Here is a 14,317-nt window from a genome sequence, read left to right on the forward strand (position 1 = left end):
TCTGTCCATAGTCACATCTTCCTTAAGGCAGATGGTGGCCCAGGGATTCCTCAGGAGACTTGACACAATTTGAGAGGAGCAAGAGAATTCCTGGAGAGAATGAACTACAGTACCTATAAAAATATTACTGACCAGGAAATTATAACTACTTGGGGTGGGGGAGACAGGATTTAACAACTGCTTAGGAAGTTTACCAGGTTATGACAGGTGTGGAAATATAAGGGGCGGGGCTGAATCAGAGCATTGGTTTGTTTAGCTTATTCTGAGTTGAGGACATGACAGTAGGCTTGCACAACTTGTGATCTACCAAACTGAATGCAGCTGATCTGCAATGTACTTTAGCTTGATACCTCACACCGGATTACTGTGCTGTTTATTTTTGTTGTTTGATACTGTTTTATTTAACTCGTGGATTTTAATTAATTTTGTATAGTTTTAATACACTGGAAACCATTTTGGTATTTTCCTATAAATGAAAAGTGGTGTGGGGGTATACATTCTCTCTCTCTCTCTCTCTCTTGTTACAGTCTGCCTCTCAACCTCATGCTCCATCTTTCCTTGTTAATGGGCACAATGAGAACCGCAATTATGTTTGGTCAATATGTAGTTCTTCAGATTGCTTACTTGGCAGGTGCCCAGGATCTAAGCAGGGAAGGGAAGCTGAGGTTGGGGAAATCTATGGGCCTTGAGGGATTGGAGTTGACAGTGTTACTTCTCCTCCAGTCAATTATTTTCCTCCAGCCCCTTCTAATACCCAATTTTAGTAATAAATTATGGATTACTTACATAAAAGCTTTTTAGAAAAAAACAGTGCTGTTTGTTGTACCAGGATTTTATCCTATAAAATTCTAACCTACCATAACTCACGGGGCAAGCATCCCTCAGCAGGTTCTCTCTCTCTTCTTAGCAATGCAATGCATTTAGGGTGGGGGGAACCAACACACCTGAGGAGGAAAACAACACCTAGAACCCATTGGTAGAGATGGTTACAGTGCTTTAACATTTGCAGCTGGATCTTAATCAAAACTAAATCATGCTGCAGTCTTATATACTACTGACAACCAATACCTGTACCTACTACCAATATCTATGAGGCACATGGGTATCTTCAGGAATTTTTCAAGGGGCAGGCAGGTTTCCCAGGGACGAGAAGGGTAGTTTTCATGGCCGGGAAGCTTCAGGCCCAGGGGCCAAATGTGCCCCTTCAGGCCTCTCTACTTATGCCTTTGGCTACACCCATAAACTTGCCCACAAGAAAAGGTGGCCCTCAGAGGACTAAACCCCCTTGGTTTAATCCTCTGCCTTTTTAGTTATTGCCTCTTCCTCATTTTGCTCTTCTCCTCTTTCCCCAATAACTCCACTCTGACTAACCTTGCAGATCACCCCATGTAATTTCTCCGTTTTCCCTTTGCTCATTCTAGTTTGAATCTCAGGAATACCGCTGTCTATTCCCCTCTTCACCTTTAAAAGTGTCTAGAGTAATGTTTTAACCAATTGCAGTCCTGATAAGCACCTAATAATTTTGTTTGGGGCTATAAAATAGGTTTTGCCAAGTTTCCATCTGCTTTTTAACTCATTGGAACTGTGTTGACTAGAACTTCCAGCTGAATTCCAGCTTTCCATTGCATACAGAAGCACTACATTTACGTAAGCGATTGAGATACAATACCAGGAGGAGGAGGAGTTTTTTTTAAAAAAACATCTTAACTGGCACTATTACTGAGATGCCTGAATGCAACTAATGTCCCTAAGAAACGCTGTACTCCCTCAGATAAAAGATGGAGCACCTTAAATTAGGCTGAAAAATTCTGACCTCTGCAAACCTCGTTTTCATCCTCTTCATCACACACATTGATGCTATATGAATAATATCACTAGATCTCATTCAGATGCAACGTATGGTGCTGTGGACTGAAACAGCTCTCTGATTGTAATTAATCCCCAGAACAATTCCTTGTTCCCAATAAATATTAGCAGACATCAGAGATAACCAAGGAGGAGAGATAACATGAATGTTGTGAAGGAGAAAACAGTAATGCTGGTGGGTTCTCCCCCATTTTAATTTTGACCTTCCCTTGAAAAAGAAAGTTTCCTTAATCCCCCTTCCTTTTGGCCCCTATTTGCAGCCAGAGAATTACCAGAGCTTCTGCCTCTTTGAGTTATTTTCTTCTCACTGATAAAACCTTAAATCTTTTTAAAAGACTGCTTGTTTTAATTGAAAAATTTCAATCAATCTGCAACCCCCCCATCCTAAATAGCCCCACATGCAGTAAATAATCCGTAGTGAGGCTTTCTGCAGTAAAGAAATAAATAATTCTGAATCTGCTGTATCCTACTTGATCTCCAAGCTTTAAATCACTGTGGTTTGCACTGAGCTCAGCCAAAATACCAAACACGCTGGAGCATGACTATTACTTAGGGACTGCAAGTCTTTTTTTTAAAGGTACAGCATCAGAGGCTGTCAACCTTTCCCCCAGGGGAGCTCTATCATGATAGAGCCTGCTGGTTCTGTGCAAGCAAATTGGCTTCCATGCCACTTCATCTGCTCTTAACGTTAGGGGTGAAGAAAATGCTTTAGACATAAAAACAGGTGGGCTGTAGAGCAAATACCTCAGGGAAGCTGCAGAGCAGCCTTCCCAAAAGGTCTCTAAGAAGAGAATGGATGGCTGTCAATCAGTAATTGTACAGTATAAGGCTGGGAATCCAAACGGGATAAGTTATGGGACCCCTTCCCTTGTTGTGATTGCATGACAGCAATATCCAACATCCAACGAGAAGACCGAAAACCTTTCTCCATAATTCAGCCCAGGTCCTCGGACATCAGATTTCCTTACAGTGGAACCTCGGTTTATGAACACCTCGGTTTATGAATTTTCGGTTTACGAACGCCGCGGACCCATCTGGAACGGATTAATTCACTTTCCATCACTTTCAATGGGAAAGTTCGCTTCAGTTTATGAACGCTTCAGTTTATGAACAGACTTCCGGAACCAATTGTGTTCATAAACCGAGGTACCACTGTACTCTTTTCCAGTAAATCTGATCCATTTCAATTTGGTGTGCCAAGTAGCGTTTACTAAGGTAATTCCTCGTGTTTCTTTGTGATGCATTGTACCAGGCAAAACATTTCAACATTGCCCTTGGTTTGCATGGATTGTTTGTATTTGTTTCTTCTGTGTTCAGAATCTGGTTGCGTGAGGCCGCACCCAAGCCGACATGTGCAATATGAATTCTGCTTAATATCCAAGTCCCTCATCCTGTCAGTGCAAGGATTTCCACATGTGCATTAGGGCTCCCCCTCCCCCGCTGCATGTAACCTGCATTCTCTCTATATCTGTTCTGAAACATTGGATAAAACCCCATAACAGATTTAGGGGGTGCATGGGGAGAGGAGAGGGGTGTGTGGGTGTGTGTCCCGTGGTGCAAGTGGAAATCCTTGTGCTGACAGGGGGCTTATTTAACCCCTCACTGGACACGAGCCTAAGCATGCCATTTCCATGATTTCCACTGCACGTGTTGGACCAGATTACCATTGGCCAGGTTGTGGTAGCTAATTTTAGGCGCTTAGTGGACATGCTCATCTGAGAGTAAATCCTATTAAACTCAACAAGACGGTCTTCTAAACAGGTACAGTATGTATAGGAATGTGCTGTAAAGGAATCCGTTTCTGATTCAGCTTGTAGACAGGTAGTTGGAAAGCAGTCTGTGCCATCCTCTTGACAGAACATAATTTTTTGAAGTACAATTTATAACGCTTTAAAATACATTGTGGGAACAGCTTATATATTCTTTTAGAAAGAATCGGTGTTAAATCACTGGGCAATGAATTGTATCTCCTTTCACATAGAGCTATTGATGCTGGCAGTGCTTTATCTGGGGGTACTCAAGGGTACACAGTACTGGCACCTTATAAAAAAAAACCCCAATGTTAAAAGTGTGTCACTTCCTGTAACAACTTCATGGCGAGTACTGGCACCTTTTTTCTAAAAAGAGAGAGAGAGGAAGCACTTGATGTTGCTGCGTTTTCTCTGCTTGCTAACGTATATGCTGAGAAGAATAATAAAGTACAGTCTTTCTTGGATTGCACCACTCCAGACTACAGGTGCAGGACCATGTGTTTGAATACAGCCCACTATTGAAAAAAACGCTTCTGTCGTTGTCCATATCAGTTCCAAATTTCCTTTTTAAAAAAGGGTCCTCGTGAAAATTCATTAGCATTTTTGTAATGATGTTGTCTTTTGATGCACCCTTTGCTCAAGCAGATGCATTTTTTGTACACATTGTCTGGAGAACTACATTGCAAAATTCAGAGAAGTGCAAATTTCAAAGGATAGCTGTCCTTCCTCCAGTTCACTTTTTGCTTCAGGCAGAGCAAATTAGGCAGGTTCACCTTCAAATGTGAACTCAACCAATTTTGTACCCCATCCCTACAAACAACTATCTGCAAAGAGAAAAATTGCACTATAGAAGGCTAAGCTCATTCACAACATGCAGCTTTTCTACATGCAAGTATGTTGGGAGGTATTTATATATACATTCTCATGATTCTTTTAAACATGCAGCTCAGCTCAAAATCTCATATGAAGTGTCCCACCTGCAACCCACTACAACAGACTTATGGCAACTGAATGCGGGTCTTTCTATTATCCTGTTTTTAAAAATCCGTGTACATAGAAAACTAGCACATAGGGAAGTTGACTAGCTTGGACCATTCTCTTTGATATTCTAATTTTCTACATGCATTCCCAAGTGTAGGTGAACATTAAAGGGGGGGGAAATCTGCATTTTGAAGCTGAGAAAATATTCACCCAGGTAGTGGGGAGAATTGCTGGGTTTGCTAGGTGGGGTGTGTGAGAGGAGAGGATGATTTATAATACTCATTTAGTGCAACTGTGATGAAAGAGGTGTACCTGACAGAGTTTCAGCTCAGGAAAAGCTTCCATAGTCTTGAACATCGGTACTCACACACCCACACACCAAAGGACCTATTTCTTAATGAAACCGACAAAAATATATTCCTAGGCCTTAGTTACATGAAAGAGGGGAAATTCTCTTCTTGATAAACGCTGCAATTTCTGTAATGGAAAACTGACTTTCTAGCAAAGTTGGCATACTCAGCAGAGCTGTATCTTGTTGTTGGCTTTTTCCTCTGTATGCATCTCCCTCCCTCTTCCTCCTCTTTTTTCATAATGTAACTGCTTGCATAAAACAAAGAAGCACACAGGTCTGTCAAATGATACCTCCAGCCTAGAAGGTCATAGTTCTTAATCCTCTTAGGGGGATAGACTTGGATGAGTTCCATAACTAATGACCCAGCCAATAGCATTTCAGGTTGATGGAGGTGCTGTCCTCTAGAAGAGACATAAAAGTTAAGATCCAATCCGTTTGATGGAGACCCCCAAAGGACTTATCAAATATTGAACGGCGCTGCTAACTGGCTTTGCCCTTGTCAAATCCTTATCGCGGCAGAAGCCTCACTCACTGTGGCACAGAAATGACACAACAGATCTTATTAAAATGAGATTGTGGCTTTGAAAGGAGTCCTATTATTTCCAATAATTGCCACTGCTTTGCAAAACGGGGGGTGGAAAGTCAAACCACAATCTTGAAAGCAAAATGACCTCACAATTTAAGAAGTAAAACAAGCGGAAGGATGGATCGTAGTGCCACTGGTCTCTGCAGTGGCAACATTATTAAATGATCAGTGAGCTATTAAAGCTACAGTGCCTAGTATCTCCCCTAAAGACTCATAGCGCTAACAGGTTTCCAAATTGAGGTTTTTATTGCTGGAAGAAGGCTCTGTGTGCAGTTCTTGAAGCTGCGATTACAGGGAATGGTTGTGAGCAGACTGACACTAAACAGGAGCAACAAATCTTCTTGAGTGAAAACTGGCAATGGATGACTCCCCAAAGTGTTTCAATATGACAGCAAAGAGGACTATAGAAGTGGAAAAGATACTGCATAATAAGAAACTGAAACTAATCAGAAGTATGGGGTTTTACTTGGATTTAAATAAAGAGCAAGATTTTACGCGCCTTTATCTGACCAGTTGGGATGGGTAAAAACGGGTAATTGATAGCGTTACAGGAAATTTCACCCGCTATTAACTTCAAATGATATCCTTTCCTAGGGGGCTAAGGTTTCTTATATTCCTTCCAAAGGTATTGGAATTTAGCCACTAGCAGAGGAGGAACTGCTGCCACTTCTGTTTTTCCAAGAGCAGGTCTTTCACCATGTCATTTGGGGCAGAAAAGAGGAAGGAATACTAATCCAATAGCCATCATGAGGATGTCAATGACAGCAGGAACCAATGCTCTGGGGAACACCTTTGGAAAATTGAAATCCAGGGAAGCAGCCATTGTTAGTTCCATTGAAGTAAGCACTGCATTGGGTCAAGTAAGTTTTTTTCTCTCTTTCTCCTGTGGCATAATTTTATAGATTGCAAATGCAGGATAGTGTAAGAGGAAAAACTGAAAATAAAAGTCAAGAAAAAGAAAGAAAAAGGAGCCAGTTGAAGACATTGCTGCGGTTACAGTGGACCAAGAGTCCCTGTACAGTGGATTTTAAGAACCAGCCCGCCTTTTTCAGCACCCTTATTTCATTTGTTACCAGCTCAACTGTTTAGAGGACAGAGACACGTGGAGCGCATCTGAAGTTGAGATAAGAGAATCATTACAATAGTAAAGGTGCAAAGCCTTTATCTCCTTTGAGATGCAATTGTCTGCAAAAAGTGACTGAGCAACATCCCAAGATCAAGCTTTTTCAGACTACCAATGCAGCTTTATGCAGGAGATCTATGAAGTACTAAACACCTGGAGCCAATGATAGATGAAACAATTGACATCTCATATGCACCTACATCAAATTGAGTTAAGCCAAAATCCGGAGAAAGAATAAATGAAACAGATGCTGCACAGTGTATCTGCAGGACTTTAGAAAAGGTTTTGGTCACTGAGACTTGTGCTACATTAAGAAGCAGAGTAATAATAATAATAATAATAATAATAATAATAATAATAATAATACCTTCTGAATGATATAATGAATGTTTTCTTTCTTTTTTAAAAACTTTCCCATCGGCCCCAGCAAGCATGTTCAAGGATGATGGAACTATAGTCTTGCAACATCTGGGGGGCCACAGATTCTCTACCCCTGGCTAGAACTTGGGTTAGGTCCTTCATGTCAAACAGTGGTTGGTTCTGAGCTGACATCAAACATTACTTGAAGTGATTAGTGTCCTTGTTTTAAATGAAAGCTCAGTTATTTCCAAGAGTGTGAAGTCTTCTTACAGATTTCCATGATGTGATTCCCCCACCTTCAGTCGGAAGTGGTACAATCCAGATTTACCCCCCTTCAGGTTTAACCCCCCCCCCAATCATCTGAATATGAGAAATAGTTTGATACAAGCTGAAACCTGGCACATTTGTGCTAATAAAAGTTGATTCTGAATGTGTGTGTGTGTGTGTGTGTGTGTGTGTGTGTGTGTGTGTATGGCATTTCTACTACTTTGTCTCCCTTTGCCCCAGTTGAATAATAATCCTGCATTGGCTTCAGGGTCATTTCTACAATTAGACTGTAGCTCATTTACAAACCTCTTGGATTAGTTTCTCTGTATAATACTTCCAGCTTTCAGCCACAGAGCTAAGACTTTACATGATTTCACATTAGTCATCTTCTCTATTTGAAGGAAAAATAATGAGCAGAGATATTTCCCCCCACAGAGTGTGAACTCTGCATCTTAAATTCATTTGTTTTGATATCCCTAATGTGAGTAGGCGGGTAATAACAAATGCTTCATTTAGAAGTTGGCATCTTTACATAAGATGCCTGGAAACCCTGGAATGTTATACTTCTGGAATTTCCCACTACTGGAAATTGCACCAGGTAATTACTGATAACTGCATTTGTACAAGACACAAATAGATTTAAGTTTCAGAATGGACGAAAAGCTAATAATATACAGTAATGTATGTGTGCGCAAAATGAAAGTGCATACAAAATCATGGACAATCATTGGTGTTTGCTGAAGGGACAGGGTGTTTGGTTCAGTAGGTTATGTAAAGGTGATACATAATCAAGCTGTACGTAAAATTCCCTTTCTGGAGTTGAGAATCCTCTTTAGACTAGCCAAATCACATGAGAGTGTGTGAGGTAATTCAAGTGGGAGCATACATTACAATTTTAGCAACATATTATTGTTTGGTTTGAACAAAAGTGATACCCAATTATGACACTTGTAAACCTGTTGATAAATATTAAGGTCAGATCTATTGGAGTATTAATCTCAAATTTGCTTATGTATCATATCACTGTAATTTACCTTTGCAGCTGAATTGGATTTAAAAAACCCCTTTTAAGCAATTCTCCTTAATTAGACACTCACAGATATGAAACTAGGAAGGAATGTGGCCAGAACCTTTTTGGATTACTACAGGCTAAACAGCATCACAGAGAGACCATTGGCACCAATCTCAAGTACATGGTAGGTTTCAAAATGCATGTGGCAGCTTTTTGGAAAAATAATTCTTTACCTTTTTAAAATGTAATTAAACTTGGTCAGTTGAGCTTGTTTTCCACATTTTTTTAAAAAATGTTGCTATTATTATTATTATTATTATTATTATTATTATTAAAAACTCAGTTTTACTCCCTGGGGAAAAGCTTCTTCAAGAAGAGCTCCTTAAAAACCTCCAGGGATACATTCACTTGCTTGGCTACCTGCCTCCCTAATAACAAATTACTTTCCTAAGCTTTCTGAGTTTGGTATGTGTATTTAAATGACATAACTGAGAGGGTGAAGGCTATGCTCTCACACAACCACTAATGATTTAAAAGCATTATTGGGAAGTGGTAGGCCAGGGGTGGGCAACCTGTAGCCCAAGAGCCACATGTGGAACTCAGCCAGCTTGGTCCTTTTTCATGCATGGTCAGGGATGATGTTCTCTAGCAACATAGCGAGTGCCGCAAGTTCTCCACCCCTGAAGGCATGGAGACAAATAAGATCTACTTGGAATAAGTAGATCTGGATCTGGAGACCCCACCTATACTACCATGAACTCAATTATGGAAGAAATGCAAATAATAATAATAATAATAAGCATACAAATAAATAATAAATGTTTCTTTGCTATTACAATTTATACCCTGCTTTTCTGCAAGCTGATATCCGAGGAAGCTTGCCATAAAACTATAAAACAATACAAAAACATATCTTCCAAGAAAAAACTGCAAGAGACAGAAACAGTGGCATAAGGCCACAATTGCTTACAAATTTGCTGGAATGATGGAAGCTTGACTGCCTACCTAAAAGAGGGCTGTGATGGGGCAGGAATACCACCCTTGGGGCACTGTTCCACAGTCTAGGTACCATATAAAAAGATCTTGTCTCTTGTGCACCCTCACCACACCTCTGAAGACAGTGGGTCACACAGAAGGGGCTCCACCATTGAGAGGGATTCACAGACAAACTCATATGGAATGAGGTGATTGAGACTGATGAAACAAAACTACCAGAGTTCGAGAATGGGGGGGGGGTGTATTATTGAATCTCCAGCTTTTGCGCATTTCAAGGTGCCGCTATCGTTTCTTTCACTGAACCTGCACTTGGGCTGCGACACCTCTGCACCTTGTTCTTTGCCCCACCTCGCAGCCAAGAGTGATCACAGATGCATTGTGAAGCAGCAGAATTTGACAAAACAAAATACATTTCTCTCAGCTACACAATCTTTGATGTGTTTGTATTACATGCAGCTCATAGTCCATCCATATGCAGTCAGCGACTACAGAAATACTGAGCAAATCATATTTTGCCTGTAAACAGATAATTCTGAAATCTTTCGGTGATTATATCAGCTGTATTTCTTACCCTAGAATGGGCAAGACAAGATCAGAGCATGTCCCTCTTTCTATTTTGGCTTATGGCACAGTGCTCCGAGAAGGGCCTGCCCTTGGTAAATCTTTGAGCCTGAGCACCATGCCTGTGCTGTTAAGGCACCACAGCAGGTAGAGAAATAGCCTGCCTGTGAAACGCTTCAGTTAATTGGAAAACAGGCTTTCTGAACCATTTAGTAAATCCAATTTAATTAAATGTCATCACAGACAGAGTATTTTCATAAAATACACATTCTTCTACTTCTGATGATAAGGAAGTGACTCGAGTTTTAAGGTTTACATTTCAGCAGCATAAGATGCCACACATATTTTTTTTTACGAAGCTGGCTGTGTGAGGTAGAAAGGGGAAGTGTTATAATTTTGTCATTTTGCCCCTAGTCAATACGAAGTGATACCAGTGTGAGAGATGAAGGGAAGTATTTGGGCTTTGGGGGAACCTTCCTTCAGATTCCATAACCTGGATCTGAAATCCATTCCCCAAATCACAAGTCCCATGTCCCGTGAAAGACATCTGTGCATTCCTCTAGGACCGTCACGAGTGCCATTTTAACAATATCTGCAATATCACTGAAGATTAAGCACAATCCTGTGACCCATCTCCATAGCTACAGTTTATAAGAGTGAGTGAGTGCTGACTTGATTTATCACACAAGTTCTCATGCAGGCTTTTAAAAACAAAGAAGGACAAGATTGCCTCTCCATCAAGAGCAATGCTGTATCATTTTGGGGATTTTTTAAAAAATATATTCATTGTAAGATATGTACTGCACCCTCACATTACCAACGGAGCTATCCTCAGGTCCACCACCATTCTTTGTTCCTAAGCATTTCCTCTGTTGAAAGGTTATCCCTCTATCCCTCTATTACATTTATTAAATTTAAATTGCATTTTTTTTAAAGATTACATTTGTACAGCAATTGCACTGCTCTTGCAGGAGTGAGGCCCGTGCCATTCAGCACTATGAGAAAAGCAGGTCCAATTGATCTAACACCCACCCACCCACACACATTCTGCAAGTCTATAGGAAGCTGCCTCACACACGGAACTGTCCCCCCACCCTATTCAAAGCAAGTGTTGCTATCTGAGATGCATTATCCCAACCCTCCAGAACAGATTATCAGAAACCTTTGGGGCTGCAGAGGGGAAAGGTAATTGTCAGATACTTTCCCTTCACCCCCATTAGCCGATTCTCCAGTTACAACACTACAAGGCCACCAGTTGGATTGCACCCATAGCCTCTGCTATCTTTGCATTTTCATATACTGTCCACTGACATCCACTTGAAAGCCCACATCACACTCCAATAGGTCAACGTAATTTGGGGCAGGGGAGAGATGCTGGAATCCCAAACAACTTAAGTCTGATTTTGTTGAGCAGTAAATTGCACGAGGAATGGAATAGCTATTACCGTTTAAAGGCAAATTATATGTTTTGCCTCAGAAATTAATTTTTGTTTCCCCCCTTGTCTATTGATAATTATAATCTGTCAGTTTTACTCCTACATGCGTCTGCACATTTTAATTGCAGATCTCAATGCTGGTAGCTGCTGCTGGAGGCAGAAAAATAAAACCCTTTCAGTTTTAAACTGTGACACATTTGCGTGGGCTCGGTGAAAGGGATCCATTTACAGAAATCAGAGAGATTTGCATTGCTTGGACAGCCTCAAGCAGAGGGCTCACCAAAATACCCTATTACAACAATTACCCTGTCAAGGGCTTTAGAAATCAAAATGCCGTCTGGAACAATGCAGCCCCATTTTTGAGCACAGGCTGCATGGATGCAGATGCAGCAAACACACAAATTGAGGCTCTGCCTTTTGGCAGAAGCACAAGAGAAGGAAAAGTTGGGCAGTTAACCTCTTCATCTCAGTAGGAGGAGCACCAAAAACTGTTCCGACCCATGCATGACCCTCTTTGTCATGACAATGCCTTATCCTGCTCTCTCTTTGAGATGAATAATCTCTGGCTGACAGGCAATGAAATCTCTGCTTTGTACCGTATGGTTGAAGTCCCAGGTGTCTCAGTTTAGCAAGGATAACCTACATGTTCTGATCTCTTCCCCAAGAAAATTCCCACCCACCCATCAACTTGATTTTAAATAAGTCACGATGTTTCCCCCTCTTCTTTCCTACTCTGCATGTCTATGTTATCTGATGGTGTGAGATCATACATAATGAAGGTGCAACCTTTTAGAAAGTGTGCTTTATGGTCCTACCAAGAAATACCACCTCACTAATCATATCACTTTAAATTCTTACTGTGGCAAGTAAAGAAACGGGTACAAAATATTGGCACAAGGCCAATGAGGGTTGTGGTCTGGAGAGAGTCTCAGATTCAATCTAAATATAGAGGCCTGGAGGGTCGTTCCCTGGCCCTCTTCAGGATGGAATCAGTATAAACTGGGAGGATTTCATTTGCAATACTACAGAAGTTAAAGCTGCCCTTTGGGAATCTAAGGCAGGGTTAGCAGACTGGCTGCATCCTTTAGGGGTGTTGATTTGCTTCCCGCTTGCTCTGGTATTCCATTTGCAAGTAAGACAAGTATTACAGAGACACCACAAGTCTTCTGTGTTGTGTTGTCTTGTTAAAAGAAAACTGTGAGTGCTATCCCTGCAACAAGAGACAGAAGGAATAAACCGTATAGCTAGAACAGCTTTCTCTGTGTGTTTGTTCAGTGCCTGAATAGGACTCATTTTGAGCTTTTTAAACAAATTATATCTTTCTTTGGGATTTCTCTGGCAGCAAACAATTGGGCTCTGAGATTCTTCCCAAGTATTTTCATAGGATCGTTCCACATATGCAGCACTGTCAACACTGGAATGTATTTTACCAGTATATCTTGTTGTCTTCACTTGTTGGCAGGAAGGAAAAAGCATCTTCCAATAGATGTTCCTACCATCGGGCTCAAGGGAATAACCAACCTGCCACTAAGACCGAGAAGAGAACTCAGGCCATTCTTAAGGAACCCACTCACTCATCATAAAGCACTAAAGTGATAAACCCTTCAGAGAACCTAGGACAACAAAATTGGATTCAAAACGGCTTCCCTTTCTCTTTCCAGCCAATCATTTTTTAAAGGGGGAGGGGGCAAAAGCTACTTTACTTGCAAAATGCTACCGTTGATTTTGTTATTGGTTGATTACTCGCAAGCCTTTTCCCTCAAAAGCCAACCAACAGATTACTTCCTGCCATGTTAAGAGCTTCTCGAAGCACTGAACAAACCGAAGAAAGCTTTCCACGATGCTGGGTAATTTCTACATGTATTGCGTAAGACATATATCATTTGCAAGTGTTAAAGAGGTTAATTCACATGGATACAGGTCCTGGCAATATTCCCTAGGACACTGTGATGTGTCATCGTTAATATCTAAAGAGTGAGTGATATCCAAGTTTGTGTGGACAGGAGTAAATGAACCCCCCCCCTTTCCTTTCCTTTCCTGTTCCTTTCAGTACCAGCACCATGCCCCTTCGATCTGCTCTGGAGAATCCTTGAAACCTCCAGAGAAGATTGGGGAATCAGGTGCAAAATTTGCAGGGGGAATAGGAGGAAGAGAAATCCTTGTAGGAAAAGGGAAACTCCTGTAATACGTCCACTGAATGCCAATGTATCTACTCTTGGCTCCTCTAGTATATATGCAAAGTAATGACTTGCAAAGACAGCTTGATCATCAAAATGACCTCTTACCAGTGTGGATTAACAAGCAGGCAGAGGGAGCCCTGTGCTTGAAACTACTGATACTGTGTTTGAGTTTTGTAAGGTTTCAGTTGAATAGTTTCAAAGTTGGTTGATGTGTGTGTGTGTGTGTGTGTGTGTCCATTCAACAAGTTGATGGAATCAAAATACTTGCAAAGTTTGCTGCTGCTTTCTGAATGCAGTTTGTTACGTTATGTTACTTATGTTATGCTATGTATGTCAGTCTTCAATTTGGATTAAAACAATTGTATTGCCTCAAGCTGATGGGAGTTGCAGTACAAACCATTTGGAAGGCGCCAGTTGAGGAAATCTTTGTTATGTTATACACAAGACCAGGTGAAATCTGGTCACTTGCTCTTGGAGCACTTAATAAAGAGTTACATGCAACTGTTGCTTTTATTTTTTATTTTGGTCCACGCTCATGTTTCTTCACTGGCAGGCTCACTTAGTTACCAAAGGCAAATAAGAGCTTTACTGCTGCTGCTTTTCTCTTGGTTAAAAGTAAAGGGTCCCCTGACCATTAGGTCCAGTCACGGATGATTCTGAGGTTGCGGTGCTCATCTTGCTTTATTGGCCGAGGGAGCCGGCGCACAGCTTCCGGGTCATGTGGCCAGCATGACTAAGCCATTTCTGGCAAACCAGAGCAGCACACGGAAACGCCGTTTACCTTCCCACTGTAGCAGTTCCTATTTATCTACTTGCATTTTGACGTGCTTTCGAACTGCAAGGTTG

General features: G+C 41.1%; 1 protein-coding gene across 1 annotated transcript in view; it reads left to right on the forward strand.

Annotated features, from left to right (window-relative positions):
• The window catches only part of BEND5 (BEN domain containing 5), a 730,611-nt gene extending 716,922 nt beyond the window's left edge, over nucleotides 1-13,689 (forward strand). The window contains exons 12-13 of the mRNA XM_060276914.1: nucleotides 8,386-8,482; nucleotides 12,754-13,689. Of these exons, the coding sequence (XP_060132897.1) occupies nucleotides 8,386-8,482; nucleotides 12,754-12,874 (218 nt within the window). The 3' untranslated portion in view covers nucleotides 12,875-13,689. The remainder of the gene's footprint in view (nucleotides 1-8,385; nucleotides 8,483-12,753) is intronic.
• The last annotated feature ends 628 nt before the right edge of the window (nucleotides 13,690-14,317 follow it).

Source organism: Zootoca vivipara, chromosome 7 (genome assembly GCF_963506605.1).
Source record: "Zootoca vivipara chromosome 7, rZooViv1.1, whole genome shotgun sequence".
Taxonomy (NCBI): domain Eukaryota; kingdom Metazoa; phylum Chordata; class Lepidosauria; order Squamata; family Lacertidae; genus Zootoca; species Zootoca vivipara.